Consider the following 27,518-nt stretch of genomic DNA (forward strand, 5'->3'; position numbering starts at 1 on the left):
GTCGGCGCACAGGAAAAGTAGACTACCTTACGTGAAGGCGAATCTCGCACATATTACGATAGCAATGCTGATTTTTACCTAAAAAAAAACGCATGAAATTTGAATTTGTGATATAATCCTATGTCTCAACGCAGGAATACTCCCCTGCCTCACCCCCCATATCGACCGACAGGTTGTAAGGCCGGTACACGGAGTGCTTTGAGCACTCGATAATGTCGCCCTTGGAATATTGTACACCCGGCACGCAATACGATGCCCGTGGGTATCCTCTACCCGCAAGCCAACCTTCTCCTCAGTGCACCGTCGCTTCCCAGTTGACCCCATTCCAAAAACACACCAGCCCAAATAGCCCAGGAATCCCCAAAGGTAGCATAAAGTGTCACAACAAGCCCGTCTACTGCAGCAGCTCCACGTCCAATCCGATGGAGCGCATGAATAGGTTCACGCTGCTGAGACGGTCGGCCGCCATGGCCGGCGGCAGGGTCTTGGAGAGAGTGACAGTGTCTAGGACGCGATCCTTGACAGCGAGAACCAGCCGTGTTTGCTGGTCATGGGTTGCACTGACACCCATAGCAGCAAGGAGCTGCCAGACGTAGACGTCCTCTCCGGTATTAACGCTACCAGGGAAAATGTAAGGTAGCGATGGCTCAAGTCGAGCAAACAATGTTTCAAAAGTACGATCCCTATGCATTGTCAGTGTGTCAATCTCTCACGGGTATCATGTTTACATACCACTTCTCCCATTGCTCAGCATTACCCGCACCAGTCTGCTTCAGAAGCACAGCGCGGCTAAGGATGAGAGTCAACATGGAGACGCCGATTCTCGATCTAGCAATAAGGTCGACATTAAGCTTAGTAGCAATCAGGTTGAGGACACCGTCAACGATATCCAATCCAGTATCGTTGAAGTACTGCATCAGGGATGGCATCACAGTAGAGATGAAGAGCTCGATCTTCTCCCGCATCCTCGCGTTGAGCGTCGTAGTCTCACCGGGGATGATGGCCGCTCCCTGCACAACATCCAGCTGGTCAAGGTGATAGATGATCATGGTGAGGATCGTGGTTCGCTGCTCGAATGACAAGTGGGGGAAGAGTCGAGGAATAGCCTTTTCGCCCTTTGCACAAGACAAGAACGCGATGAAGGGGTGAGGAACAGTGGCACCGATGGGCTCGTGGACCTTCAGCTCATGCCAGAGCTTGGCGTTGTAAGACTCAAGGATAGTTGCCCACTCCTTGTGCTTGTTCTGAAGTTCCTCGTCGGCCGGGTTGGTGATGGGGGGTGGAATCAGGCGGACGTGATCCTCAATCTGCATCAGTGTCTGGTAGACCTTTTCCACGTTACGTAGGATCGTCTTCCGGTCTAGACCACCCTTCTTGCCAACGGTTGGCCGGTGGGCTTCATTCTCGGTGCGCTTGATGCTGAGCAGGGGTTTGGGCGTCTTGGCATTGCTGAAAGAAATCTTGCCCAAGCTTCCAGCAATGACTAGCTGGGGGTTCTTGGGCTTGTTCTTGGCGGCCTCGACGGCTCTCTGAACCTGCTGCTCCATGCGCTGGAAGTGGTTCTCAGCCGGACGGCCATGGCGACGCATTCCACCCTGGCGGCTACCAGTCTGGTAGAGATAAGTCTGGGCAAAGTTGCTGAGCGGCTGGCTGGGGTTCTGACGCTGACCGGCTCGGATATGGCTGTACACCTGATAGTAGAAATCTTCGGCAATGGATGCGTCAGATCCTTCGACAGGGTTACCTGTAGCGGATACGAGCTGCTGGAGCTGAATTCGAGTAATGAAGTTCTTGTCCTGGGGAGTCATCAAGCCATTGTCTTTCGATAGGAGCCAGATCTTGTGATTGCGCTTGGCCCTCTTCGTCTCCTGGTCCAAAAAGGCAGCTTTTTCCTCCTCTGACATCTGCATCATCTGGGGATGCTGCTGAAGCTGAGCCAGGTTAGCGAGGGCACCCTGAGAGAGCTTAGCCTGGTGGCCAGGAGCTCCCATCTGAGTAGCGTCGCCAGAAAGGCGGTTGGGGTTCTGCAAGATCTGCGTGGGCTGCGAAGCTCCTTGTTGTCGAGGCGGCGGGGCCTGCCCTGCCTGGGCAGGGGGTGTGGGCTTAGACTGCGTGTTCTGGGGCCGTTGCAAGATTGTCACCGGGTGTCCGTGTCCATGAGGCTGGGCATGCTGTTGCTGGGGAGTCGGGTATCCGCCAGACTGGGCGTAGGAAAGTTCGGCAATAGGGGGCTGAGGAGTTGGCTGCTTTGGCTGCGCTCGCATGGCGGCCTCGACTTCCTCGAGACTCATGACCTTGCGGCTAGCGGGCTGCGAGACTTGGAGAGCGGGCGAGGCTTGGGCAGCTGGCTTGGCAGGTCCGATACCCCAGATACTTCTGTCGACGTGCAGATCGGGGAGCGGCTCGGGGTCCTGGTATTTCTCATAACCAGTGCGCGCGGGCCGTTGAGTTGGCTGGCTCGAGTAATATTGCTGCATGTTGGCAGCAGGCTGGGCAGCGACAGAAGGCCTCGCAGCAGGCTGCTGGCGATGGTATCGAAGGTGCTCCTCCTCAATCGCGTTGGCTACCTTGGCTGTCTGACCAAAGAAGTCAAAGTCCTTGCCAGGCTTGACCCTGTTAGTAGGCCCGCTGTCTCCGAAAGTGTCGTCGTTGAACGCATCGCCAGTTTCGTCGAGCTGGTCACCGAGACCGTCGTAGGTGTCTTCGAAATCGAGAGCATCGTCGCCATCGCCATCCCTGCCAGAAAGACCGGCAAAGGGGTCGTGGGCCTGGGAAAACCCAGGGGCCGTCGTGTTATGACGGCCTGTTGCATCGAAGCCAAAGAATGACATTTTGTTTGAGTTTGATCCAGAAAGAATGGGGGTTGGTTGTACTGAGAGGAATATTAGTTTCTGGCGTTGCGATTGGCACTAAGCAAGCAAGCAAATGGTTAGGCTCTGAAACCCCGCTTGAAGGTCCATGCCACGATGCCCTAGTCGTTGCTACAGGGAGTGAGGTTGGCGACACTTCAACAACCAAGCACCTCCTCAAAGTGTGTATCCGGAGGAACCGCGTCTTGGAGATTACGAGTCGTACTGCCGGCAATATATTGTAAAACGGGTTTCTCGCGTACTGGGGGCGTGCCCAAGTTCAAGGTATGCTCAGCGCAGTCTGGAGTTGTGCCGCCTTCGAGCCAAGCTCAGTCGACACAGCCAGTGCAAAATCACCTCTCACTAGTCGCTTCCAGTAGCTTTCGATTCGTCGAGCGTAGGTATCCGTAGTTTCGTTGTCACTCTTGGCTCAACGTCGTCGCAAGTCGGTATGCATCTCGAGTTCGTGTTCAAGTCGCAAGGGCGTGGCGGATCCAGAGGAAGAGGCAAGAAAACATAAAAGTAAGCCGGAATATGACTCACCACTAAGAGAAGGAGATGTTTGCAGGGTCGACCAAAGCGCACAAATCGATCATGATGTCTTCCAAATTGGACTCAAGATGTCGGGGCAAAGCTAACGCTTGCGGTAGGCGCGGGGAGCCGACCAGGGAGTGGTCGAGCAGATCGCTAGTCGCTACGCTTAGGAGTGTCGCTCGGGGGGCCGGTAGATCCAGAAAATAGCTGATCGAGAGAGACGCGCTGCGAAACAGGGGCTCTTGGAAGCTCTGTTCCAATGGTGATGCGACGAGGGAGCCAGCGAGGTTCTCCAAAGTCGCCTCCCCACATGTGGGAAATTCCGCTTCCGGTGGCACGGGCCTCGGAGTTGGGTGGAGGTCACGTGAACGCGCGCGTGGGATGATTGAGACGAACTGAGGCACTTGAACTCGCGCTCATCGTACAATGGCATCTTTCATCTTCTGTTTGAGTATCTTGTTTTCACCCGCCCTGAATTACGGAAATTGCGCCGAGCGTCATTACCTGATCAAACCAGTGGATTGCGGCATCGAGAATAATGAGTTTCAGCTGGTTGCTGTTCTGATTCAAAAAGAAAAGCATGTGGACCTGCTGTGTCCCTTCTGCGTTGATAGCAATTGTCAAACCAATGGAGGTCGTGGTGCTGGTTCTTATGATTGCGATTGTAGGACAAAATAACACTACGCATGTCTGTCCGCATCAATTGGCACACCGCCAATTTAGAGAGAACGACAATATGCGTTACGCATGCTGCCTTGCAAGAGTATGGAGTAGAGTACGGCCAAGAAATCCAAGGTGGTCTATCCGAGGCATTGGCAAGACGTAAGCTGGGGTGACGTACAGACTACGTGTCAATGGCAGCAGCACTGAAATTTGCCCTGCAGTACACCAGCCTCTTCGATACGTAGGATGGATACCGCAATCAGCTAAAATACACAACTAGCACTGTGGGCGTCACTATCTGCCCTTGTTATTTGGCTGCCTCCACCAAGTTGGGTATGCGTCGTAAGCACGGAGTGACTGGCATGGCATCAGTTGTGATAGAGGATGGCGGGACGGCAAATGCGGCCAAGAACAGCCCCTCGCCTTCCCCTGGAACTCACAGCAACGAGGAAGTGGAAGTACTTCGTAGACGGACATTATCACATTGACGATACTGCAGCCACAGAGTACAGATACCCAGCAAAGAATGGGCTAAGACCTCCTTCTCAAGGCCCGTTTGTTTTAAAGGGGCACACAATACGAGGTCGCGAAGCCGGGCCAGCCGTCAACGCGAGCTGGTGGTGAGGGTCCCCCAGCTGAAGAGGCTCCCCCCGGCGTTGCGTGGCCCTGAAATTGCCGCCTAGGCCTGATCGAGATGCACGACAGGTAAACTCGCTGAAGCTGAGGTACCGAGTGGACCAATCATTCCAGTAGGCTCGATGCCAGATCGGTCCAGCCAGGCCGGGGCGTCTGATAACTCCCTTAGTGGAAGGGGGAAACGGGGAACGCGATACGAAGCGGCACTGTATACGGTAGCCTGAAGTTTTTTGCCAGGGCGTTCCCATGCTTATGCCCCCCCTGGATAGCGCCTGAACCCCCCATTCCCGCGGCCAGTGTCCCTGGAGATGGGCCAAGAAGTGCGAGAACGTGCCGTATAATAGTGGCGGCACTTTCTTGGCGGATGTTCCCTCCCCCTGAAGCAAGTACCGGCTGTTGGACAGTACTTGCTGACACCTGGGGAATTGGATGACACGCCACCGAAGCTCCACCTAGCGCGCCCTATCGGGCAGCCAAGGTTTCACGCTCCCAAGTATCGCCCACCCAGAGGTACCGGGCTCCTAACCCCTCGAGGCCGCTGTGGCCTTGTACCTGGCGAAGATCATGGGCCTTCCACTACACATTGGCCCTTCCATTGAACTTCCCACCCAGCTCCCAGGCTCCTAGGCTCGCCGCCATCCATCCTTTCCATCCTGCATTCTTTCTTCCCTTTTTCCTTCCTCCTCCTATCCTCCCATCACGGGCTCTTGTCGTCGCGTGATTTCACATTGACGACGATTCTCTGGCAGCGGCCCGCCAGCTCCAGTGCCCTTACGCCATGGTCGTTTGAGACCTGCGTCCCTCCACCAATCCATCGCAAAAGGTCGCCCCCTGCGTGTCTTTGGGCCACTTCGCCGCAATTCTTTTTTGAACAGCCAGCACATCCACCCCCTGCTGTCTGCGACATCATCACCGCCTCCGTCCCTCACCAGCCGCCTCCTCTCTCGACGGTGCGCGTCGAGTGATTTCCATCCATCATGGCTACCGGCAATGTGCGCTACGTGCGCTACATCATCATCGCGCTCTTCGTAAGTTGCCTCCAGCACGCTTGATACAGTGGCAACTCTTCCACTAACCACTTCCACTCCAGACTCTCACCCTCTGGTACTTCGTTTCGCACTCGAAATATGACGCCGTCCCTATTCGCACCGATGGAAAGCAAGCCACGTTCCCTGGCGGTCCCGGTGCCCCCCAGGTTCCAGGCGACTCCAACGGTGGCAGCAAGCCCCCGGCCTTCCCACAAACCGACGCCGTCACTTCTGGCGATAGCGGCAAAGAAGGCACTCTCCCCAAGGACAACACCATCCCCAAGAGCGACACCACCCACTCCGATGGAGACACCATCCCTCCTCCCGCTCCCGACACTGACCTGGCCAAGGACGAGGTCGCCGCCCAAAAGCCCCAGGGCGACGAAACTACCAAGTCTGACACTCCTGTTGAGATGCCCATGGCCCTTAAGCCCACCGACCCGGGCTGGAGCAACTTGCGGGATATCGCCCCCGGCCCTCGCATGAACGCCACCTTTGTTACTCTTGCCCGAAACAGTGACGTCTGGGAGATTGCCGCGTCCATTCGCCAGGTCGAGGATCGATTCAATAACCGATATGGATACGACTGGGTCTTCCTTAACGACCAGCCTTTCGACGAAACCTTCAAGAAGGTCACCTCAGGGCTGGTTTCTGGCAAAACTCACTACGGTCTGATCCCCGAGGAGCATTGGTCCTTCCCTGAGTGGATTGACCAGGACAAGGCCAAGAAGGTTCGTGAGGACATGAAGGAGCGAAAGATCATCTACGGAGACTCCATCAGCTACCGTCACATGTGCCGATTCGAGTCTGGATTCTTCTTCCGCCAGCCTCTGATGATGAACTACGAGTACTACTGGCGCGTTGAGCCCTCCATCAAGCTCTTCTGCGATATCCACTACGACCCCTTCCGTGTCATTGCCGAGCAGGGCAAGAAATACAGCTTCGTCCTCAGTCTTTACGAGTACATTGACACCATCCCTACCCTCTGGGAGAGCACCAAGAAGTTCATGGCCAACCACCCCGAGCACATTTCCGACAACAACTCCATGGCTTTCCTCAGTGACGACGGTGGCGACACCTACAACAAGTGTCATTTCGTGCGTTATCCCTCTTCCGTCGTTTTCTTGCGTGTTTGCTAACCGACCTGTAGTGGTCCAACTTTGAAGTCGGCAGCCTCGAGTGGCTCCGAAGCAAGCCCTACATTGACTACTTTGAAGCTTTGGACCGTGATGGTGGCTTCTTTTACGAGCGATGGGGCGATGCGCCTGTTCACTCCATTGCTGCTGCTCTTCTCCTGAAGAAGGACGAGATCCACTTCTTCGACGACATTGCCTACTACCACGTTCCCTTCACCCACTGCCCCACTGGAGAGCAGAAGCGCCTCGACCTGCGCTGCCACTGTGATCCCAAGGAGAACTTTGACTGGAAGGGTTACTCCTGTAAGCACCCACGCCCTCTCAACGTCATCGATCATCATCTAACCCGAAACAGGCACTTCGCGATACTTTGACCTCAACGGCATCGAGAAGCCCAAGGGTTATGAGGAACAGACCTAAATAATCCATATTTGGGTAAGGCGACGTGTACGTTTATCATAGCTCGGTTGTAATGCATGGTAGATGATTTCCCTTATTCTGGAACGCATTCTGATGGGGCTCATCTTGGTGGGGATATGGTAGGATGCTTAAAGTGGTTACAAAGAGAAAAGGCGTCTAGGTTGAAACACTTTGGACAGCTTGTTGGTCATGTAGATGTATATGAATCAAGGTTTCTATGACACGTTGCTCTCGTTACATGCTCCAATGTTGTACAATAGGGGTACATGGCCCACGGCCTACTTTATGTATCTCATGATGAATCCCTCCATTTGGTTTGGTGATGCGTGGTATTTCTGAATGCAATGCTCAGTCTTCCACCTCAACCAATCGTGGCCTTCTTAGGCTTCTTGGTGCCGTATTTACTCCGGCTGGTTGTTCGGCTCGCAACACCTCCCTAGATTAAGCCCGTTAGTGCACATCCAAACTGCGAGATCCCAATTCTTCCATCATAAAGGCCACATCGACCTATAAACTAGGCAAAAAACGTACCAGATCCAGAGCTCCTCGGACCAAATGGTACCGCACACCGGGGCAATCCTGCGCACGCCCGCCGCGGACGAGCACGACGCTGTGCTGCTGGATGTTGTGCCCCTCGCCGGGGATGTAGGCGGTGACGACGGCGCCCGTGGACAGCTTGACACGGGCCGTCTTGCGCTCGCCCGAGTTGGGCTTCTTGGGGCGGACCACGCCCACGCGCAGGCACACGCCCTTGAGCGCCGGGCAGCGCGTGTTGGCGAGCGCCGGCGAGACGGCGTGGCGCGCGCGCTTGCCCTTGCGGATCCCGCGGAGGACCTGGTTCAGCGTTGCCGCGCGGGGCGCCGTCGTCGTGAAGCTGCGGAAGGCGGGCACGGCGAGTCGGGACGGTGCGGCGATGGCGGCGGCGATCGGCCGGCGGGTCGCGGGGGCGAAGAATTGGCGGAGGATGGAGCCGACCATGGTGGGCGAGGTGGGAGGCGGGCGAGGTCGAACAACAGGTCGAATTGAGCGGTGCGGGCGGTCGTGCTCCCGGGCCTGGTCTCGAGTCTCTCTCGCAGCTCTGAAGCTCTCACGGCGTGATATCAAAATCTCAGCCGCCGTCAATTGGATCACGTGAGGCTACATTTTCGGCGTATCTGATCCTCCGGCCCTCCGGCGTAACACATCACATGCCAGCTCCCTTAGCCCACGGCAGTTTTGACGTCACGCGGCTAATCCCCGGCCAGTGGTCCCTCCTCCCAACTCTGCTCCCCGCGTTTGTCGAGGTACGTACCGCTGGGATACCGAACCGCAGAGTGGGCTTTGTCGAGGTTATCCTCGGCTGGCTCCGCTTAGGCCGAGCAGCTTCACCCACCTTCACATCACGCGCCTCAGCGCTTGCCGTGGCCGCCCGTGGCTCCGGGTATCAGCTCTCGGGAGTGGTGTGGCGGCTGCGCTGAGACGCTGTATGGCTGCGCTGTAATTGTGCCGGGGGGTGGTTCTCTTGCCGTGTTTCTGTGCGCGGATGTAGGGTCCTTTATCTATAAGAGTGGTGGCCGCGGTACATGCTCCTCCTCCGCCAGTTGCTTGTGATCAGCGTTGCCCGTGTCTCTCTTCTCTTCTCTTCTCTCCTCCCCCTTGGTCATTGCTTCTCTTGCTTGCCCACGCATATACCCCCCACGCACATACACCCTCACGCACACTGCACGCATAGCCATGTCGTCGTCGTTCTCTCGGGTCCTGCGACCTGCCTTGCGGGGAGGACGGGGTCTCACCCAGCGTGTTGCCGTGACCCAGACCGTCCCCCGGGCAATCTCAAGAACAACTGTGTAAGCTTCCCCCATTGCCGTCGCTTCTGCTCTTTGTTCAGCGAGGAATTGGCGTGTAATTGAGGTCCCAATTCACCAATTCGTCCCGTCGCTCACACGCACCCTTCTCCAGCACCGCCGTCCGACCCTTGTCCACGACCGCCCCGCGCCGCAACGGCGAGGCCTTCGACATCTCCGAGATCCCACCCACGCCCATCAGTCACCTCTCCGAGATCGAGGCCGCCATGGCCGAGTCCGTGTCCAAGTTCGCCGCCGACGTCATCCTCCCCCGCGCCCGCGACATGGACGAGGCCGAGGCCATGGACCCGGCCATCGTTGAGCAGCTCTTTGAGCAGGGCCTCATGGGCGTCGAGATCCCCGAGGAGTACGGCGGCGCCGGCATGAACTTCACCTCGGCCATCATCGGCATCGAGGAGCTCGCTCGCGCCGACCCCAGCGTGTCGGTGCTCGTCGACGTCCACAACACGCTCTGCAACACCGCCATTATCAAGTACGGCTCCAAGGCCCTCAAGGAGAAGTGGCTGCCGCAGCTCGCCACCGGCACCGTGGCCTCGTTCTGCCTCTCCGAGCCCGTCTCCGGCTCCGACGCCTTCGCCATGGCCACCAAGGCCACCGAGTCGGCCGACGGCTTCACCATCTCCGGCGGCAAGATGTGGATCACCAACTCGATCGAGTCGGACCTCTTCATCGTCTTCGCCAACCTCGACCCCTCCAAGGGCTACAAGGGCATCACCGCCTTCATCGTCGAGAAGGGCACCCCCGGCTTCTCCATCGCCAAGAAGGAGAAGAAGCTCGGCATCCGCGCCAGCAGCACCTGCGTCATCAACCTCGATGACGTCTTCGTCCCCAAGGAGAACCTCCTCGGCGAGCGCGGCCATGGCTACAAGTACGCCATCTCGCTCCTCAACGAGGGCCGCATCGGCATCGCCGCCCAGATGACGGGCCTCGCCCTCGGCTCCTTCGAGAATGCCGTCAAGTACGTGTACAACGACCGCCGCCAGTTCGGCCAGCTCGTCGGCGAGTTCCAGGGCATGCAGCACCAGATCGCCCAGTCCTACACCGAGATCGCCGCTGCCCGCGCCCTCGTCTACAACGCCTCCCGCAAGAAGGAGGCCGGCGAGGACTTTGTCCGTGACGCCGCAATGGCCAAGCTCTACGCCTCCCAGGTGGCCGGCCGCGTGAGTGGCCTCGCCATCGAGTGGATGGGTGGCATGGGCTTCGTCCGCGAGGGTCTTGCCGAGAAGTACTGGCGCGACAGCAAGATCGGCGCCATCTATGAGGGCACCAGCAACATCCAGTAAGTCTTTTTCATTTTTACATTACAACTTCACAGTAGCTAACATAGACATCGCAGGTTGAACACTATTGCCAAGCTAATCCAGAAGGAGTACACCCAATAGAAGGAAAACAACAAATTAGAAAGTCTCCTCAAATAGGACCAGATAAAAACAGAAGGAAAATGATGAAGTGAATGATCACTAAATACTCCTATCTTCTATTGCATCTCCTCAGTGAAGAATATTCCCTCTTGCCAGACACTAGACAAAGGCAGCTCTACAGACACCACAACCCCCATAATCACGTAGCATCACAACCTCACGCCGGACTTATGGACAAAACTTCTAATGGACTAATTTCCAACAACGTCATTATCTTGACTTCTATTAAGCAGGCATGCTCGTCTCCAGTCCATCCCCTGTCCCGCCAAACCGGTACTCTACCAAGATGACCGGCACCATACATTTTTCTTCAATCGCTGCTTAATAGCAAAAACTCTGCTACAACCAAAAATAAAGCGAACGAAAAAAACTGCGCCTCCGTAGAGTCGCCTACAACAGAGTTCGCTTCATCAACATCACCAAAAACCACGGTGTCCGGCCGTCTAACCATCATCGCTCCTGGGTATCCGATAGGCAAGACAATCCCTCACCGCGGCACCGTCGTATTCTCGTAGAAATGCAAATCGTATTCATTCTCATGCGCAACGTAGTCGTTTATTCAAAGTCGGCAGTGTATGAGAAGCCTCGGAATTCCTCCTGCATGGCCTGTGACAAGACTGTACTATTGTTAGCCGCAAATCCTGAGATATCATCTTTGGGGAGACTCACCAGACTGGACTGGAGTAAGAACTGGAGTCACGCTAGTGAACTCGGAGTCGAAGTTGCTAGTATCCGTCGCGCTCTTAATAGTCGGCATGAACGGAGGCTGCACACGCTTGTGGTAGATGTCGTCCCAGACAATGTTGCGGAAGAATGGCTGGCTCATCACTTCCTGGGCATCCGTAGGTCCACTTCCCAGTCGCTGATCGGGCTCACGAGTGAGGAGCTTCTGGAGGATAGAAACAGAGTCTCGGGGCATGTGGATGGGGTACAGAGGCTCATCGGCGAGAATGGCGTCGTAAATTTCGTCCTCATCCTCTCCTCGGAACGGCGACTGCTGGAGGAGCATCTGGTAAATCAAGACACCAAACGCCCACCAATCGACAGCACGTCCATACTTCTTATCGAGCAAGATCTAGAACCAGTTAGTGAACAGCTCATATCCAAATTCAGTAAATATCGTACCTCGGGGGCCATAAACTCAGGAGTACCGCAGAAGGTGCTCGTCGTCGAGGCATACCACATATCCTCCTTGCACAAACCGTAATCAGCAACCTTGAGATGGCCATCAAGCGTCAACATGATGTTGTCAAGTTTGAGATCACGGTACACAACACCGTTCTCGTGGAAGTACTTAAGTGCCAAGCAGACCTCGGCGGCGTAGAACCTAAATCTTGTCAACATCTGTTTCAGGGGTTCACTTCATCAGGATGACTTACTGAGCTCGCTTAGTTCCGAACTGTCCTCGCTGAATGTGCAACATGAGATCACCACCACTAATGTACTCCATGACAAAGTAGACTCGGGTCTCGGTCTGGAAACAGGCGTGGAGATTGGTCAAGAAAGGATGTCGCTCCCGGTTAGCCACCAAGAACACACGCTTCTCTGAACGTATGCTCTCCACTTCGTCGTTCTCAATGATGAACTCCTTCTTGAGAACCTTGATTGCATACAGCTTTCGTGACCGCTTGGTCTCTGCCAACATGACCTTTCCGAAGTTACCCTTACCCAGCACAGCCAGGAAGTTGAAGTGGTCGAGACCAATGCGCTGACCAGTTCCGGGATCGGTAGCCAGGGGCAGTGCCTTGCGGCCACCAGGGCCAGTAGCCGGCGAGGTAGGGGCCAAAGGCTCAGCAGCTTGAGGCTTAGGCAAAGGCGCTGGCTGTTGGTGATACGGGGCCTGCTGGGGTTGCTGGGGCTGCTGGGGTTGTTGTGGCGGCAGAGAGGGAAGCTGTTGCTGCGGCGGCGGCGACTGAGCCGGCTGTTGGGAAGGTCGGGCCTGGGGTTGGGGTTGTCCTCCGTAACTTGGGTTGACGTTGGCGTAGTCCGCAGGGTTGTACTTTCGCTGCTGCTGCTGCTGCTGCTGCTGCTGCTGCTGGGGGGAGCCATACTGTCCACCTTGAGCATACGGATCTTCTTGCTGATGGTCGTATCCTCCGTACTGTCCAAAATCAGACTGCTGTCGCTGGGGCTGAGGCATTCCGGTCATGGCAGCTGTCGCTGCTGCTGTAGCCGCCGAGCTTGATGATGCCCGATCGGGGTGTGCCGGTCTCTGCTGCTGCGAGGGCTGGTTGTACATAACCTTGGCCGCCTCTGCCGCCTCTGGCGAAACAGGGGGCTGGCCGTAGGTAGATGGGTTCGTGCTCGAGTACGAAGGGGCATGCGAGTGGCCGCTGCTGGTCGGGCTCGTCTTGCCGGGCCGCAGAGTCTTCTCGGAAAGGGACGTAACCTTGGCCTGTCTCTGCTTCTGTGTCCGGATGCCGTCCAGAATCTGGTTGGCCACGGCCATGGACATGCCACAGAAGTCTGGGACCAGATGCACACATTGGGCGTGAGCAGTAAGACCACATTCTATTAAGAGTCAGCATTTGAGGAACCATTTGAGGAACCATTCGAGGCAACCAAAACGTACCTGAGCACTTTCTGCAATTTTTCTTTCCAAATGGCAGGATGTAACCACAGTGGCAGCACCAGTTGGCCGTGACGTTGGAAAAGGGCGTGAACCTGTGAGGGATACGATGGTTGATCTTCTCCTCGTCCGGATCAGTTTCAGCATTACTCTTACTGATACACTTGGTGACCACGCTGGAATAGCACTTGGTATGGCAAGTGTACTTGCAGTCCTCGCACTGCATTCCGGCCGAGTACTTGAGGAAGTCTCCGCAGAGAGCACAGCGCATGATGTTGTAGAACTGATGCTGCACAAACTTGTGGCCGTACATCTCGTGAACCTCCTCCTTGCGCTGGCGGACAGCACCCTTTCGTCCGAGACCCAAATCGACCTGGCGTCGGTCCTGGTTTGTCTTGACGAAGCTCATCTGAAGCTGTATCTGACCAGTAGGCTCGAGGTTAAACCACCCATCGATGGGGCCCGCGTTGACCTGGGGGGCTTGGGGGCCAGGAGCTCCATAGGCGCCGCCCTGGTCTGGGGTCTGTGGTAGAGGCGACGTAGGGGATGGCCCAAAAGATCCAGAAGAGGGGCTCATGGGGAATTGAGAAGGTCCTCCAGTGTTAGAGGTACCCATCCTGTCGGCGGAGACCCAGCCCGAACTGCTCATCTCGGCCTCGATCCTCTTACGACGCATCTCCTCGACGATGTCGGATATTCTCACCCAGAGCAGTCCGATGGGCATGGGGTGTTCGGCGGGCTTGTCATATACGGTCAACTCGATCTCGTTGGCCTTGTCGACTTCGATGTTGTGGTACTCGGCCTCCCAGCGATCGGTTCGAGATGCCTTCGTACGCGCCATGACGGTGTCCTCGACCTTCACGGCAACAAACGTCTCTGGGCCTCGAGTGAATCTCCCGGTCGCAGCGTGATCAACATCCTTGACAGATATGACTCGAATAGACAGCTGTCCGCTGAGGGGCTTTCTGAGACTGGGGGTATTGATGGAGTCATCTTCAACATCTGTTAGCGTCGTGGTCCTATCGCAAACGAGGAGGGGGGGTTATAATTGAACTCACCATCTTGGGCATCGGCCGTGTCCATGTCGATATGCAGTTCCTCGTATCTCTTCAATGCCTGCTTCAAGAGCACGATCTTCTGCTTACTCTCAACCCTACGAGCAGCGGCATCGGCCTTGCTCTTCCGGTCGCCTTCCATGCCGTAGAGTTGAACCATCTTCTCGATTCCCTTGAGATACTGCGACTCAACGTCGAGCTTGAACTTGAGCTGGGAAAGCATGAGCTGAATGCGGGGCCCGAGATGAGGTGTATCGTATTTGACCAAGTCTGCGAGTACAATTAGCTCTATCCATCGGGTTGGGCTGGGCGTCTGGAGCGAGTCCAAAGCACCAGGTGCTTGATATGGCATGGTCACGAACCTAGCTTGGTGAAGTTGGGCCGGGGCTTGGAGCCTCCAGAGTTGGGACCCGGGCCTGTATTCGGGTAACGCGGGAGCGGCAGGTCACCCATCTGGCCGGAGCCAGATCCTCGGGAGCCTCGATCTGCCACGTACTTGCCGGAGGCGTCCTTGGGCGGCGGGGCGGGGGCCGAGTCGTCGCCAGCATCGAAGCCACCCAGCGACATGCCGTCGACGCCCTGGCTCACGCGGCGCATCTGGATGTCGCGTAGCTTCTCCTCGAAGAACTGGAGGTTGCGGCGTCCCTCGCGCATCTGCGAGTCGAGGCGGGAGCGGACAGCCTCGTTGTTGGTCTGGGCTCGCATGGCATTTGCGGCGTTGATGAGGGCCTTCTCCCGCTCGATCTTCTTGTAGATATTCTGGATTGCCTCTTCGTCGTTCATGGCGGCGGGGGGAGCGCGATGCGTTCGCGCAGGACGACGGGAGGTGGAGGTGGTATGGGAGGGAGAGGATGTGGCCGGCGAGGCAGGCCGAGATCAACGAGGAGGGACACGACGGGCGCCCTGTTTGTGGGCGGGCGGGAGTCGGTCGAGGACGAGCAGAGCGACAAGAGCGAGAAGAGGGGGGGCCGTGCCGTGAGGTGCCGTTGAGTCTCGCAACGGGAGGGGAGAGGGGCACAAGCACTGCAGGTGCGAGGGCGAGAGGTTGCCGGTTGACGGGTGGTGGGATGAAGGTGGCAAGAGGCGGAGGGCGGGAGGAGAGAGGAGAGGTGAGAGGTGGGAGGTGGTGTGGTGAGAGATGTCGTCAGTGATGGATAGCCGTGGATGAAATGGACGTTGGGGCGCTCTTTTGGCTCTTTTGGTCGTCTTCGGGGCGAGAGAAGCCTGGCGCGGGGGGGGACGAGGCCTGGAGGGGGAGGGAAGAAGCCTGGAGGGGGGGTAATACGACGGCAGGCTCTGGGCGTTTTGGCGGGGTTTTTTCTGTTTTGCATGCGGTAGCGGTAAAAGCTAAGCTCTTGAGTTAGCGGTTGTCGCCCTCAAACGGGGGGGAGGGGAGGAGGGGAGGAGGGGGCCGGGCGCCCAATGCCAGTGCCCAAAGCCCAAAGGGCCAAACCCAGGGCAGAAAAAGCATGGGCCTCTTCCCCTCCTTGGCCTCCAGCTGGGAAGCGTCTGTCGCCTCAGGTACCTACCAGCTTAGGGTACAAGTTGCCTAGCTGCTATCGCGCCGTGGTCGTGTTGACATACGATGCCGCAACCAGGGAGAGGCGCTGCGAGTTAGTAACGGTTTGTGAATGTTGCAGCTTCGTGCCCGTTTCGACTCTGGGATCCACTTCTTTTCGTTGGAATTGTCGTCTGGCAGAGTTGCTGATCCCGGACATCAGGCAATCCGGCACCGCTGGTCGGTCACAGCTCCGAGGCAGGCCGGCCAGGTACGGATACTGCACAGTACTTTGCCTCGCTGACGGAGGCGCTGGCTGTGGTTCTGTGCTTGGTCCCTGTTGGGCATTCACCTGCAATTGTGTCGGTGGCTTGCGATTTGTGTCGTCGGTCTCGGTCAACACGGCCGGTAATCAGTCGACACGAATGGTGATCAATCAATCAATCACTTATCTCCCTCCTGTTGCCTCCATGCACCACAATGCGACTCTGCGAAGCCGCCTGCTCTGCCGATCGTGCCCCGGTTGGACTACTCCCAGCAAGGGTTGTCGCGAGCAGTCAGAACGTAATACCAGCGCGACCTCCCGTTGGTGCTCGGGCCGTTGAAGCTGAGCGGAGCTGAACGGAGCTGAGGGATCAGATGCCACCAGAGTCGGCGTGGACGACGCCCAATATCGTCTTAGTAGGAGCAACGAGTCAAGTGATATCTGTCAATTCAAAAGCGGGCAAACGCCTCCTTGGGTTAATAAGACTATATAGGACGACGACAAAGGACAAAGAATGAGGCGAGGCGTGAGGCTTTGACCGTGACGAATACGCACACAGGTGGTGGCGATTGGCGAATGTACTTGTTTGATATGTATCGGCAGACGTCGCACCCGACCTCAAACGCTCATGATACAGCCAATTAACCATCCACAGCCTGCATCCGCAAAGCGAATGCGAAGCCTTTTCTTGGCTCTAGCCATGTCTAAGCCTTATTGATTCCACATCAAAGTGAGGCTGCCCTAGACCTGTACTCTGGTCGTGCCGACCCTGGATCTCTTATAATTCAGGCATTGACGACGGGTGCAAGCTAAGGTCGTCCTAGAGCTTGCCCTAGGACTTTTCTTGCTCCCCTGTCACTCTCCATGAAACGAGCGCGATATGCACGATTCCTTCCACGCCAAAACGAGGTCCACCAACTGTACCACTTAGACTCGACAGCAAGGACAGCCTGGTCACCGCCTGCAGATGGAATCAAGAAATCTTCCTTCCCCTTTGGTCACCGTAATCCGCGCTCACCAAGTTCACGATTTTTTTTTTCTCTTCATGCTCCGCACTTCCCCCAAGTCTTTCTTTGTTCGCTCGACTCCACCAACATGCATCTCCAAGCCGGCGCCACAAGCCGAAGACCCTCTGAGACGCCTGAGTAAAGAATCCCATTTGCGCATCCCATCATCTGCCAGAAGCCCTCCACGTGATGCTTGCCCTGTTCACTCCCGGTAAGACACCGCCGGGCACTTGTGGTTGCCCGGAGTCCTTAAACCCGGTGACTACGCCACACCTCTCAGCCACTCTAGGACTCGAACACAACCACCAACGAAGGGCTAGAGCCTCTCCGCCGACCCGTAGGACTACACTACACATCCGTCTCAGGCCGACCCCGGACTCACATCCGACTGGGGCTTGGGAGTGACAATGACGAACAACCGCCCTTGACGCCCGCGTGTTACCACCCTTGACGGCTTTGAATAGCCGGTTCCTTATCGTCCTACCCTAGACTCGGAAGCCACGAGACTACTATTCTCACCCTTCCGCTCTTGCAGCGCTCGTCGTGACAGTCCTGCCCTTCTGGCTCTTCAGCCCTACCAGCCCATGACCGGTAACCCAGGCGGTCATGCATAAAGCGGGAGCCCGATTGGCTGCCGCTCATGACGCATCGCGAGTGTGGTGGGGGTCGCACTAAGGATGCCCATGTACTGTATTAGGAGGAAAACATGCGGTTTGTTCCTCCCGGATTAGAATGGCTGGGGCTTGGCAAAAAAGCTATATCGGGTTCTGACAGATCGGAAAGAACGAACTACCGAGTCAAATAAAGCTTCTCACAACGATGTAATGCAGAATAAAACGGCAGAACATACAAACACTCACTTTATCCAGCGATAGTTACTTCACATAACTTTCGTATCGGAAGACCTTGCTGGCTTGACTTTAACTGACTATCCTAACATGCCTCCTACTTTCCTTCTAATTAACCTTGAAAAATAACTCCAAACAGTTCTCCATCTCATCTAAAAGATTTTTCGATGTCTCAGCACTGCCGTCTTCCTCATGAACCATCAACTCCAAGGTGTATTGCTTGTCCCCCTTGGGAATGATATCAAGCCGAGGAGGCTCAGGGGGGTCTGGCCGATCCAGTGGTACAGCTGTCAAACGAGCCATGTGACCATCAATGGTGACGGTCGGGTCATCGCCAAGATTTTGGTAGTAGACGACAGAGCCAAAGACGGTATCTTTTGGCCACGATGTGTACCTGTCGACCATCTCACTGAGTCCCATGTGCTCGTGTGGAATCGACGCAACGATTTGATCTTGCAGACGATACAGAATGTCGTGAATTGAGTCGCTCGGGTTGACCATCATCCGAACCGGGACAAGGTTAAAACATGGCCCGATGACGTCTTGGTGATGCTCCGCCGCAGCGGAGGCCAGTGTTCTTCCGGACACGGCACGGCCAAACACAACGTCGGTCGCGCCTGTGACTCGTGACAGCGCCACGCCCCACGCAGCACTCAGTATCGTGGCTGCTGTGACGCCTGGGGGGTGTTGGGGGAGTGATATGTCCCTGAGTAGATGGAGACGCTTACCCTGGCTAGGACTCCTCTCGCACGCTCTCTTAGGCGAGATGATGGTAGGCACGGCGGAGTCCTTTAAAACTGAGCCCCAGAACTCGTACGTCTCTGTGGGCCTTCTAGCCGTGTCTTTGATGAAGGTCGAGAAATTAGACAGAGGCGGAAGCGGACGCTGATCGCAGAGTGCACCAATGCTGTCTGCCAAGAGGGGGAAGCCGATTCCATCGTACAGGACATGGGGGATCCGTATGAGGAGACTTGTCTCCTCCGCCAGCTCGCCAACCTCGGTCTGCAAGATGTAAAATTTCGCTAATGATGACCCAATCGGAGGAAGGTCCCCATTCAAATCTTGGAGGCAGACTGCATTGCAGATTGCATCGAGCGGCTCCGAGGTCTTGACAACATCCACTTGCGGTTCCAGGAACTTAAGGAATACCTGCACGTACTGGCGGCCATGCGCCAAGAAAATAGCTCGGAAAATGTCAACAGTGTCGGTAAGTTGCTGGCTGACACGCTGCAACCTGGCCGTGTCGACAGGTCGTGAGAACCGGGCCAAGAAATAGTTCCATTCAGTGCGCGGCTTGCCCAAGGCGCACTTTAAGGCATAGCTTTGGAACTCAGTCACTGGTAGGATGTCGCTGATGGCATCCTGGGAGACTGAGAGTAACTTTGATACCTCGGCAGGATCTGGGAGGTCTGTCTCGTAAATCAAGGAGTGTATTTTGGAGTCGTCCGCAGAAGTCTTATCCAAAACATTTTGCTGAGCGGACACTAACTCTCTGGCCATCTCGTCCAGTCGCGGGTACTGAAAGATCATCGCCACAGAAAGAGGCAGGCCTTGTTTCCGAGCAGTTCCCACCAAGCGGATCGCAGACAACGAGTCTCCTCCTATGTCGAAAAAGCTATGGTTGCGGCCGAGGCTGTCGAGAGGCACGCCTAGTGTCTCAGACCAGAGCTGGCACAGATCCTTCTCGGACTTCGTTTCGGGCCCCGTCCCGGGTCGCCTCTGATGCAATTGATCGAGTTTTGCTTGAGCTCCAATCTCTCGAAGCCGCCGACGGTCGATCTTGCCGGACGCAGACAACTGGATCTTGGCGAAGATGAAGGTCGAGGGAACCATGTAAATAGGGAGCACTTGAGACAGGTGGTCTGCAAGGTCGCTGGTTAGAGTTGAGGAGGCTGGATGTTGCTGCTGCTCCTGCTGCTCATCTGGTTGTTGGGAATCCTCGCGTGAAAGAAATAGCGCCAAGACCTGTGACTTGTATGCGGCCCTGTCCATCTCGATGACTTCGGCAGCCACGGAGAATGAAGACCCTAAGAAACTGCGGGCGTGGAACTCGATTTCCTCCAGTTCGACCCGTTGGCCGCGGATTTTCACCTGAGTGTCCTTGCGGCCCACGAAGGTTAACATTCCTCGACTATCGTATTTCACCAAGTCGCCCGTCTTGTACATTCGGCCATGTCTTCCGGGGTTAGATCCAGGATGACCTCGTAGTAGCCATGAGGGGTCTTGAATGAACGAGACCGCCGTCCTGTCGGGGTCGTTCAGGTAGCCTCTTCCAACCAGTGGCCCCTCCAGAACCAGCTCCCCGATGGCCCCAATGGGCACGAGGTCATCCACGCCCCCATTGCAGCTCACAATCCAGCTATTCAATCCGTAACAGCGGCCAAGACTCACTTCCGAAGTAAAGTCTTGTCCGTAAACGGCGATTGTGCTGGTTGGGGTGCACTCAGTCGGCCCGTAGGTATTGCAAACCTCAACATCTGGGCGGTTTTCCCAACGGATCACATCGTCAACAGCCAGAGGTTCGCCGCCAAGGACGATCTTCTTCAAGCTGGGGACCGCTGTCGGGTCCAAGGTCCTGGCTATGGAGGGTGTCGTGTCTAGCAAGTTGACATTCAGTCTCTGTATAGATCCCGCGATATCGTTGCGGCGATCATCGTCTGAGGGGATGCAGAGACAACCTCCAGTACACAGCAGCTGGAAGAATAACTCCCAAACGACATCGAAACTGTATGAGGCCAAGTCCAACGCCCGTGTTGTCTTTCCGAAACCTAGACCATTTGCCTGATGGTGGACGGCACTAGAAAAGTTCTCGTGTGTCACGATAGCGCCTTTGGGCGTGCCAGTGCTGCCAGATGTGAAGTTGATATATAGTGCGTTTGTGCCTGAGATGACTGGGGTCGCGAAACTGGGGGGAGGCTCTGGAAGACCGCAAATCGAGGAAGAGTTGATGACAATGGCAGCAGTAACCAGCTTCTGGGCAATGTTCTTCGTGGTTGCTGATGCTAGAATAAGGCGCGCTTGCACTTGTTCTGCAATTGAATGTAGCCGCTCAAAGGGCTGGCTCGGGTCCATCGCAACGACTGTGCCTCCAGCTAGGACAATGGCTAGCATGGCCACCGGTGCCCAAAGGCTCTTCTCGAAACAAATGGGCACGACAGTCTCTGGTTCGACGCCGTGCTGGACCACGAGGCTGTAGGCAAGTCCCTGAGCCATCTTGTGCAACTCGCTGTATGAAAGGGAGCCATCCCACGAGCACACTGCGGTGGCATTTGGCTGTTCGTGGACACGCTCGAGGATCATGTCGCTCACACCCTTGTCCATCTTTTCAGGGACTGTGGCATTCCATGCCCAGATCTGGTGGCAATCTTGTTGGTTTAGCGTCGCCAAATCCTTAAGAGACACGATATCCAAGTCATGCATGCTAAATTGCCGCAACAAGTGCTCAAACTGCGCAAGCATGCGTTCCGCCTGAGTGCCGTCAAGGATCTGTCTATCAAAGTTGAGGTTGACCTCAACCTCCCCCAACCTGTCATTTAGCGTGCACTCCAAGACAAGTGCGTTTCCATCCGCACCCTGAGCATCAGAGTCACTGAGCCCCAACCCGAAGAGCTCGCCATGCTCCGTGGAGCGTTCGGGCGGCTGTATCACCAATGCTGACTGGAATTGACATGCTCGCTTCGCCTCCGGACTCAGACTGGATAACTGGCCGAGACCGTAATGCTCAAAGGGGATCATCTGAGTGGCTTGGGTCTGGATGGCCTGCAACAAGGCTCGTGGTGTACCTGCCCACTCGATCTTGGCACGGAACGGGAGGGTCGCGATGGTTGGACCAGCGACGAGCTCGATCCCGGCAAGGGGAGCCTGTCGTCCCATAACAGTCAACCCGAAGACAACGTCATTAGAGTTGCTATATTGCGCGAGAAGTATTGACCAGGTGGCCTTCAGTGTGGTCGATGGTGTGGCGTTACTCGGCCACTGGATTTGGATCTGCCGCTTGCAAATACCGTCCGCTCTTGGCTGATATTTCGGAGTGGGAAGGCTTGGAAAGTTGGGCACGTCCAAATCACTGTAGTAATTGGTCCAGAAGGCTTCGGCCAGTTCCTCCTCCTTGTCTTTGAGCTTGAGATAGTTGATGAAATAATTGTAGGGCATTAACTTCTCATTGCGCTCTTGGCCCTTATAGACGGCCTCCACCTGTTCGAGGATCAGGGAAGCAGACCATCGGTCATGAATGGCGTGGTGAATGGTCGTAAGTAGAGCACGGCTCGTTTTGTTTTCTTGGGACGATTCAATGAGATCGAATCGGAGAAGGGGTTGACCAAGACCGAGGGACGAGGAAGCCACGTCATCTAGGTTCCCCCAAACAGACCAAGTTATTGCACCTTTGACCACCACCTGTAGAAGACCATGGCCAGGACACTCTACAATTCGAGTTCGAAGAATTGGCGTGGCAGCGGCCACCGTCTCCCATGCATATCTCAAGCGCTCGATGTCGATGTCCCCAGCCAGTTGAGTAAGGCCCTGCGAAACAAAATCACCAGCTCGGCGTGTGGTGCGTGCCATCACGGCCTCTTGCAACGGAGTACAGGGGTAAGCGTCCTCAATCTCCTCTGGCTCGATGTTGCAAGCCTTGGCCAGGGATTCTTTGTCGAAACTTCCATCCATAAGTGAGAATGGAAGTATCAAAGGAGAATTTGTAATGGCATTTATCCTTTCGACGGCGTTTGCGGCCATCTCTTGGAGCCGTGGTGCTTGGAATATCTTGGCAACAGTCAGGGAATAGCCTTCATGCCTCGCCATTGAAACCAGTCTCATAGCAGCGAGCGAGTCGCCTCCTAGAAATAGGAAAGAGCTCTCCCTGCCGATAGATGAAGCATTGATGCCGAGCACCTTCGCCCATATACCCTGAAGGAGAATCTCAGCACTGGTTTGTGGTTGTTGGTGACTATCAATTTGCTTGCGCAACAAGGAAGCATCAATGACCCGCTCCGCCGGAGTCTCTGTTGCCAACTTCCCGAGGGCATCGCCATCCACATCCCCACCTGTTTTTCTCGGGATAGATTGAGAGAGTATGAACTTGGTGGGGATCATGTGTTTCGGCAATATCTTGGTAAGTTGGCTGTGAGCCTCGGAGAGGATGTCGAGCAACCTCCTCTGAGAGTCATCGGGTAAGCAAAGAACCCCGACAAGTTGCTTCGGCACATTGCAAATTTCCAGAATATGAACGGTGGAATCAGATACCTCCTGTGGAAGGCAGCTTCTGAAATGAGATGCTATTTCGAGAATCTGGCTGTGCTGTGCGTTCGACTTGAAGTTGAGGATGCGTTGCCGCTCTTCGCCGTTGAGGATCTCCAAATCCCCAAGGCCAATGGATTGGTCTTCAGTGCAGAAGAGCTTCAAGACGCGACTCATCTGGCCCATCATCGACCGAACCACGTCATCATTTACCAACGAGTTGTCGAAGCTGGAGCGCATTTTTACCCCATACTTGGTAAGGGAACATTCCAACATCACAGCATACGTATTGAATGCCTGGATGTCGTCCTTGCCACTGCCCAAGTCAAACATATCGTTGCCAGACGGTTCAGATGCCGGTTGCACTACCAGAAAGGTCCGGAACCGGCAGGCTCTGTCGGCATCGTAGCTGAGTTGCCGGATATTCTTGATACCAAAGTGCATGAATGGGATAACCTCGACAGACTGGGTCTGGATGGCTTGCAGAAATTGCGCCACGGTCTGCGAATCCCAACCCACAATGACTCTGACTGGGACGGTCGCTATGGTTGGACCGCCGATGCGCTCGATACCCGGCAAGGGGATCTGCCTACCCAATAGAGTCGACCCAAAGACGACATCCTCAGCGCCGGAGTATTTAGACAGGACGACGGCCCATGCTGCCTGTACGAGCGTGTTTGCGGTTATACCGTTGGCCGCAGTCCAGTCTATTCCGACAGCCTCGCACTCGAGCACCGCAGTGGCCTTCGGCTTGTAGTCCGGGGCTGGAAAGCTGGGATAGTCTGCCGGCTCAACATCTTTCAGAGTTCTTTGCCAGAAACTGGCAATTTCCGCGTCATCGGACGAGTTGAGGTAGCTAATGAAATTCCGGTACTCGATAATGGAGGTCGTGTTTTCCTTTCCTTGGTATGCTCGCGTCAACTCTTCTCCGAGGATGTCTAGAAACCACCCATCATACACAGCATGGTGCATAGTAAGGACGATGAAGGCTTCCCCATTGCCCGATGACACCGAATCTTTTGCTTGCACGCTGGCGAGTCGGAACAGCGGCTTGCCAAGGCCCATGTCTTTCGCCCTTTCGTGTTGCAGACATGTCTCAAGATGTGAATAGGGGGTTACCGGCAAACCTCCTTTGATGACAGCTTGGACAAGGTTCGGGGAGTCAGACGTGGCACCTTCAATATCAACGATGCGAGTGCAAAGGATTGGTATCGTTGCTGTCAATTTTCCCAATACACTCATTACGCGGCTGAGGTTTGCGTTTGGGGGGAGAGCAACCACCTTTTGTGTGACAAAGCCCTCTGGATTGCGGGACGCCAGTATCACCATCTCTTCCTGTATTGGCGAACAAGGATAAATGTCGACGACATGCGACTGTGGGCACTGACACAATTCTGATACTTGGTTCCGAAGGCCGGCCACGTCTTGATACCCGCCGAGCATGGAAAACGGAGCGATGTCTGACTGCAATGTCATCTCTTCGATGCAGTCCTTCTTCGTGAGAATAGTTGCAAGATCGGAGAGGTGCGGGTGCTGGAATATATGGGCAACAGTTGTCCCATAGTATCCCTCACGTTGCAGGGTCGCGACAAGGCGCATGGCTGCGAGTGAGTCACCACCCTGAGAGAAGAAGTTGGACTTTGGCCGGATCGAAGATTGGTCTATTGCTAAAGTCTTCGCCCAAAGCTCACTCAGGGCTTGTTCTTTGGTTGTCATCGGACGGTCCTCGACGTCAAGATTAGAAGTCTGGCCATCGAGAAGTTGATGAGGTGCATCTAAGGCTATGCTCCTCAGCTTCTTGCGATCCGTCTTTCCCGACGCTGTCATCGGTATCTCTCGCAAGGGAAAATAGGCGGATGGTATCATATATCTGGGTAGACGTTTGGAAAGTTCGGCGTCGAGACCAGCAATTAAATGCTGCAGGCTGAGGTGTGCGTGGCCCGCTCCGAGATAGACGAAGCCAAGAAGCTGTCGTTTCCCTGATGGCCACTGAACCGTCTCGACAATGGGGTCTATTCCTTCTGGCAAGCACTGCCCAAGATTGTATTCGACCTCACCAATCTCGACTCTTTGTCCGTTAACCTTGATCTGTGTATCGGCTCGCCCAAGGTACACAATGGAGCCGTCTGAATTATACCGGGCCAAGTCCTTGGTTCGAAAGAGGTGGCCGGACGGCGCATCGGCGACGCCTTGAAGGTAGCCATTTGGCACATGAACCAAAGATTCCCGGGTCTTGGCTTCATCACCCAGGTATCCCTGGCCGATGATATGGCCTTCGATGAGCAACTCACCCACCGCGCCCACGGGAGCCAGCTTCGTAATATCGTTGACGTCAGCAACCCAAAGGACGGCACCCAATCCATTCCCAATACACTCTGCATCTTCAATGCATGTGATGTTCCTATTGGCAGAACACATGATTGTACACTCGGAAGGTCCGTACGCATTGATGACACGGACTCGTCCTGTAGCCAACCAGGGATCCAACACGGATCTGCTGATCTTCTCCCCCGTCAAAATCAAGGTATGGAGGCGCGGAAGCTTGGCGGGGTCCAATACCCGAGTGGTTGAAGGCGTGAGCTGCACAAAGTCGACTTCCATTTCCTGCAAGACAGACTGGAGATTGTTGATTCTGTCGGTTTCTGAGGGCACGCATAGACAGCCGCCAGTCAACAAAGTGTAGAACGTATTGCAGACGTAGGCATCGAAACTGTAGGAGGAAGAGTCAAAGGTGCGAGAGCCGTCGAATCCAAGCGCTCGAGCTTGGTGGGCGGCTGCTGTGCAGAGATTCGCGTGGGAGATCGTGACACCTTTAGGGGTTCCCGTGCTGCCAGATGTAAAGACGATGTATAGAGGGTCATCCGGTGACTGCGCCGCATTCTGGAAGTCTTCAGCTTCCTTCCTTTGAAGCAATTCATTTTCGATCAACTCCTCCCCAACCAGATGCACATTATTGGCGAGCGATTGGGCCAATTCGACCGTGTCTGGCCTTGCCAAGACTCCGGTGAACTCAAGTCCATTCAAGATAGTGGCGAGTCTGCCTTGGGGCTGGTTGGGGTCCAGCAAAATAAAAACAGAGCCAGACTTGGCGATGGCTAGAATCGTAATAGTTGTCCATATAGTCTTGTCAAAGCACACCGGGACGATCCGGCCAGCGGATGCAATGTTCTGGCGTAACAGCCATGCACAAAGGGCGTTCGACTTCCGGTCAAGTTCGGCATACGTGAGACTGCCGTCCCAGGCGTGGACAGCGAGGCTTTGCGGCTTGCTAGAAACTTGTAGGGAGAAGAGATGCGGAACTCGTGCGCTGACCTTTCTTGGTACAGAAGCGTTCCAAGACCAGACTAACGCTTTGTCCTGTTCACAGAATGTGTCGAGCTCGACAATCCGCTTTGCCGATAGATCCCCGCAAGTTGAGCTGTGCAGACTCAAGACTTGACGTATGATGTGTTCGTACTGAAAAGCCATGCGCCGAATACGAGTCTGATCCATGATATTACTATCGAAATGGAATTGTAGCTGCAGTTCTGTCCCGGCACCATGAAGGCATTCCACGAGGAGAGCAAGTTGTCCAGCGAGAGGTTCCTTTTCAGCCTCGAGACCGCGAGATTCCTGCTTTATACGAAACATGAGCACTCATTCTATTTCAGCTACCCACGGAATGTGTGGCGGATGTTGGGTAGTCAAGTAATTACAGGCCAAGAAAGAAGAGGCTGCGGGGCTAGGGGTAGCATGGGGAATTCGCACCTGGCTATGACTTGTCCCTGAATATTGGATATGCAAAAGACTACCGAAGTTGCACGCTTCTTGTGCCTTTGGGCTGCAAAGCCGGATCTGATCCAGACCGCCCCAGCTCTGAACGGCCTCCATGGCGGTTTCTTGCGATGCAATCTCCCGTAGCCATTCATTGGCATTCGACTGCCAGTCGATCTTTACTCGCATGAGAAGAAGACGTTCTCTGACGGAAGGTTCATCCTGATCTTCTGCGACCAAGTCCCTGTTGTGACTGGTCGCTATGGCTCCAAACACAACATCGTTAGTGCCGGAGTATTGTGCTAGAAGCAGGGCCCATGCAGCTCGCAGTGTCGTGGAGAGAGTGCGATGCGCATCAGGGTGCGCCTGCAAGTCCAGCCCCCGGATTTCATGAGTGGCACTGCGATTCAACGTAGGCTGATAGCCAATGACGGGAAGAGGTGGATAATGTGTAGTTTCAAGGCCTTCGAAGGTCTTGATCCAATATGCCTCCGCCATGTCGACGTGCTGAGAGGAGTGCTGATTGGGATTGTTCCTTCTGCAGCAATGATTCAAATGTTGTACTTGTTTTACCTGGATCCAGGGCCGAATGATATATGCCACGCAAATGAAAACATTAGCTAGACTACCACAGAGCTCTTCATATTCGAGGTGTCCGAATGGTTGGATGTTCTGCAATGGATCGCATGATCCCTGTCAGCCTTGACTGTCAAAACTCTCGATACTACGTTCCAACGAACTCTGTGTACTGTGCTCT

General features: G+C 55.3%; 7 protein-coding genes across 7 annotated transcripts; 3 read left to right on the forward strand and 4 right to left on the reverse strand.

Annotated features, from left to right (window-relative positions):
* Nucleotides 1-394: 394 nt before the first annotated feature.
* BGZ61DRAFT_527418 (topoisomerase II-associated protein PAT1) lies at nucleotides 395-2,831 on the reverse strand (the record flags this gene model as incomplete). Its single annotated transcript, XM_046253106.1, has 2 exons — nucleotides 395-683; nucleotides 733-2,831. 2 exons carry the CDS (start codon nucleotides 2,829-2,831, stop codon nucleotides 395-397), a joined length of 2,388 nt encoding a protein of 795 aa, XP_046111262.1.
* Nucleotides 2,832-3,816: 985 nt separating this feature from the next.
* Nucleotides 3,817-4,513, forward strand: BGZ61DRAFT_442052 (uncharacterized protein). Its single transcript, XM_046244673.1, has one exon. The coding sequence runs from the start codon at nucleotides 3,964-3,966 to the stop codon at nucleotides 4,207-4,209; it is 246 nt and encodes an 81-aa protein (XP_046111263.1). The 5' UTR covers nucleotides 3,817-3,963; the 3' UTR covers nucleotides 4,210-4,513.
* A 754-nt stretch (nucleotides 4,514-5,267) lies between these two features.
* On the forward strand, nucleotides 5,268-7,459 carry BGZ61DRAFT_442053 (alpha-1,2-mannosyltransferase-like protein). The gene is made up of 4 exons (XM_046244674.1): nucleotides 5,268-5,710; nucleotides 5,773-6,807; nucleotides 6,861-7,149; nucleotides 7,202-7,459. Exons 1-4 carry the CDS (start codon nucleotides 5,660-5,662, stop codon nucleotides 7,264-7,266), a joined length of 1,440 nt encoding a protein of 479 aa, XP_046111264.1. The 5' UTR covers nucleotides 5,268-5,659; the 3' UTR covers nucleotides 7,267-7,459.
* On the reverse strand, nucleotides 7,460-8,353 carry BGZ61DRAFT_442055 (uncharacterized protein). The gene is made up of 2 exons (XM_046244675.1): nucleotides 7,798-8,353; nucleotides 7,460-7,702 (listed from the first exon to the last, which is right to left on the reverse strand). The coding sequence occupies exons 1-2, from the start codon at nucleotides 8,242-8,244 to the stop codon at nucleotides 7,628-7,630; spliced, it is 522 nt and encodes a 173-aa protein (XP_046111265.1). The 5' UTR covers nucleotides 8,245-8,353; the 3' UTR covers nucleotides 7,460-7,627.
* Nucleotides 8,354-8,851: 498 nt separating this feature from the next.
* Nucleotides 8,852-10,770, forward strand: BGZ61DRAFT_95233 (acyl-CoA dehydrogenase/oxidase). Its single transcript, XM_046257257.1, has 3 exons — nucleotides 8,852-9,092; nucleotides 9,205-10,389; nucleotides 10,447-10,770. Exons 1-3 carry the CDS (start codon nucleotides 8,980-8,982, stop codon nucleotides 10,490-10,492), a joined length of 1,344 nt encoding a protein of 447 aa, XP_046111266.1. The 5' UTR covers nucleotides 8,852-8,979; the 3' UTR covers nucleotides 10,493-10,770.
* Nucleotides 10,771-10,953: 183 nt separating this feature from the next.
* Nucleotides 10,954-15,118, reverse strand: BGZ61DRAFT_95280 (uncharacterized protein). Its single transcript, XM_046257258.1, has 7 exons — nucleotides 14,518-15,118; nucleotides 14,159-14,425; nucleotides 13,104-14,093; nucleotides 11,911-13,042; nucleotides 11,657-11,858; nucleotides 11,201-11,606; nucleotides 10,954-11,148 (listed from the first exon to the last, which is right to left on the reverse strand). Exons 1-7 carry the CDS (start codon nucleotides 14,936-14,938, stop codon nucleotides 11,087-11,089), a joined length of 3,480 nt encoding a protein of 1,159 aa, XP_046111267.1. The 5' UTR covers nucleotides 14,939-15,118; the 3' UTR covers nucleotides 10,954-11,086.
* Nucleotides 15,119-17,881: 2,763 nt separating this feature from the next.
* BGZ61DRAFT_472800 (nonribosomal peptide synthase 11) lies at nucleotides 17,882-27,259 on the reverse strand (the record flags this gene model as incomplete). The annotated part of the gene is made up of 2 exons (XM_046248379.1): nucleotides 17,882-26,620; nucleotides 26,756-27,259. 2 exons carry the CDS (start codon nucleotides 27,257-27,259, stop codon nucleotides 17,882-17,884), a joined length of 9,243 nt encoding a protein of 3,080 aa, XP_046111268.1.
* Between the last annotated feature and the right edge of the window lie 259 nt (nucleotides 27,260-27,518).

The sequence above is a fragment of the Ilyonectria robusta genome, assembly GCF_021365365.1.
Source record: "Ilyonectria robusta strain PMI_751 chromosome Unknown BGZ61scaffold_2, whole genome shotgun sequence".
NCBI classification, from domain to species: domain Eukaryota; kingdom Fungi; phylum Ascomycota; class Sordariomycetes; order Hypocreales; family Nectriaceae; genus Ilyonectria; species Ilyonectria robusta.

Excerpts from the sequence above, each read along its gene's own strand:
- BGZ61DRAFT_442052 (XM_046244673.1), top strand. The coding sequence starts at position 3,964 with ATGTGGACCTGCTGTGTCCCTTCTGCGTTGATAGCAATTGTCAAACCA.
- BGZ61DRAFT_442053 (XM_046244674.1), top strand. The coding sequence starts at position 5,660 with ATGGCTACCGGCAATGTGCGCTACGTGCGCTACATCATCATCGCGCTC. Across the intron at positions 5,711-5,772 it reads ACATCATCATCGCGCTCTTC|ACTCTCACCCTCTGGTACTT; the intron begins GTAAGTTGCCTC and ends CTTCCACTCCAG. Across the intron at positions 6,808-6,860 it reads CCTACAACAAGTGTCATTTC|TGGTCCAACTTTGAAGTCGG; the intron begins GTGCGTTATCCC and ends ACCGACCTGTAG.
- BGZ61DRAFT_95233 (XM_046257257.1), top strand. The coding sequence starts at position 8,980 with ATGTCGTCGTCGTTCTCTCGGGTCCTGCGACCTGCCTTGCGGGGAGGA. Across the intron at positions 9,093-9,204 it reads GCAATCTCAAGAACAACTGT|CACCGCCGTCCGACCCTTGT; the intron begins GTAAGCTTCCCC and ends ACCCTTCTCCAG. Across the intron at positions 10,390-10,446 it reads GAGGGCACCAGCAACATCCA|GTTGAACACTATTGCCAAGC; the intron begins GTAAGTCTTTTT and ends TAGACATCGCAG.
- BGZ61DRAFT_442055 (XM_046244675.1), bottom strand. The coding sequence starts at position 8,244 with ATGGTCGGCTCCATCCTCCGCCAATTCTTCGCCCCCGCGACCCGCCGG. Across the intron at positions 7,703-7,797 it reads TCCGAGGAGCTCTGGATCTG|GGAGGTGTTGCGAGCCGAAC; the intron begins GTACGTTTTTTG and ends GGCTTAATCTAG.
- BGZ61DRAFT_95280 (XM_046257258.1), bottom strand. The coding sequence starts at position 14,938 with ATGAACGACGAAGAGGCAATCCAGAATATCTACAAGAAGATCGAGCGG. Across the intron at positions 14,094-14,158 it reads CACGGCCGATGCCCAAGATG|ATGACTCCATCAATACCCCC; the intron begins GTGAGTTCAATT and ends CAGATGTTGAAG. Across the intron at positions 11,607-11,656 it reads CTGAGTTTATGGCCCCCGAG|ATCTTGCTCGATAAGAAGTA; the intron begins GTACGATATTTA and ends AACTGGTTCTAG.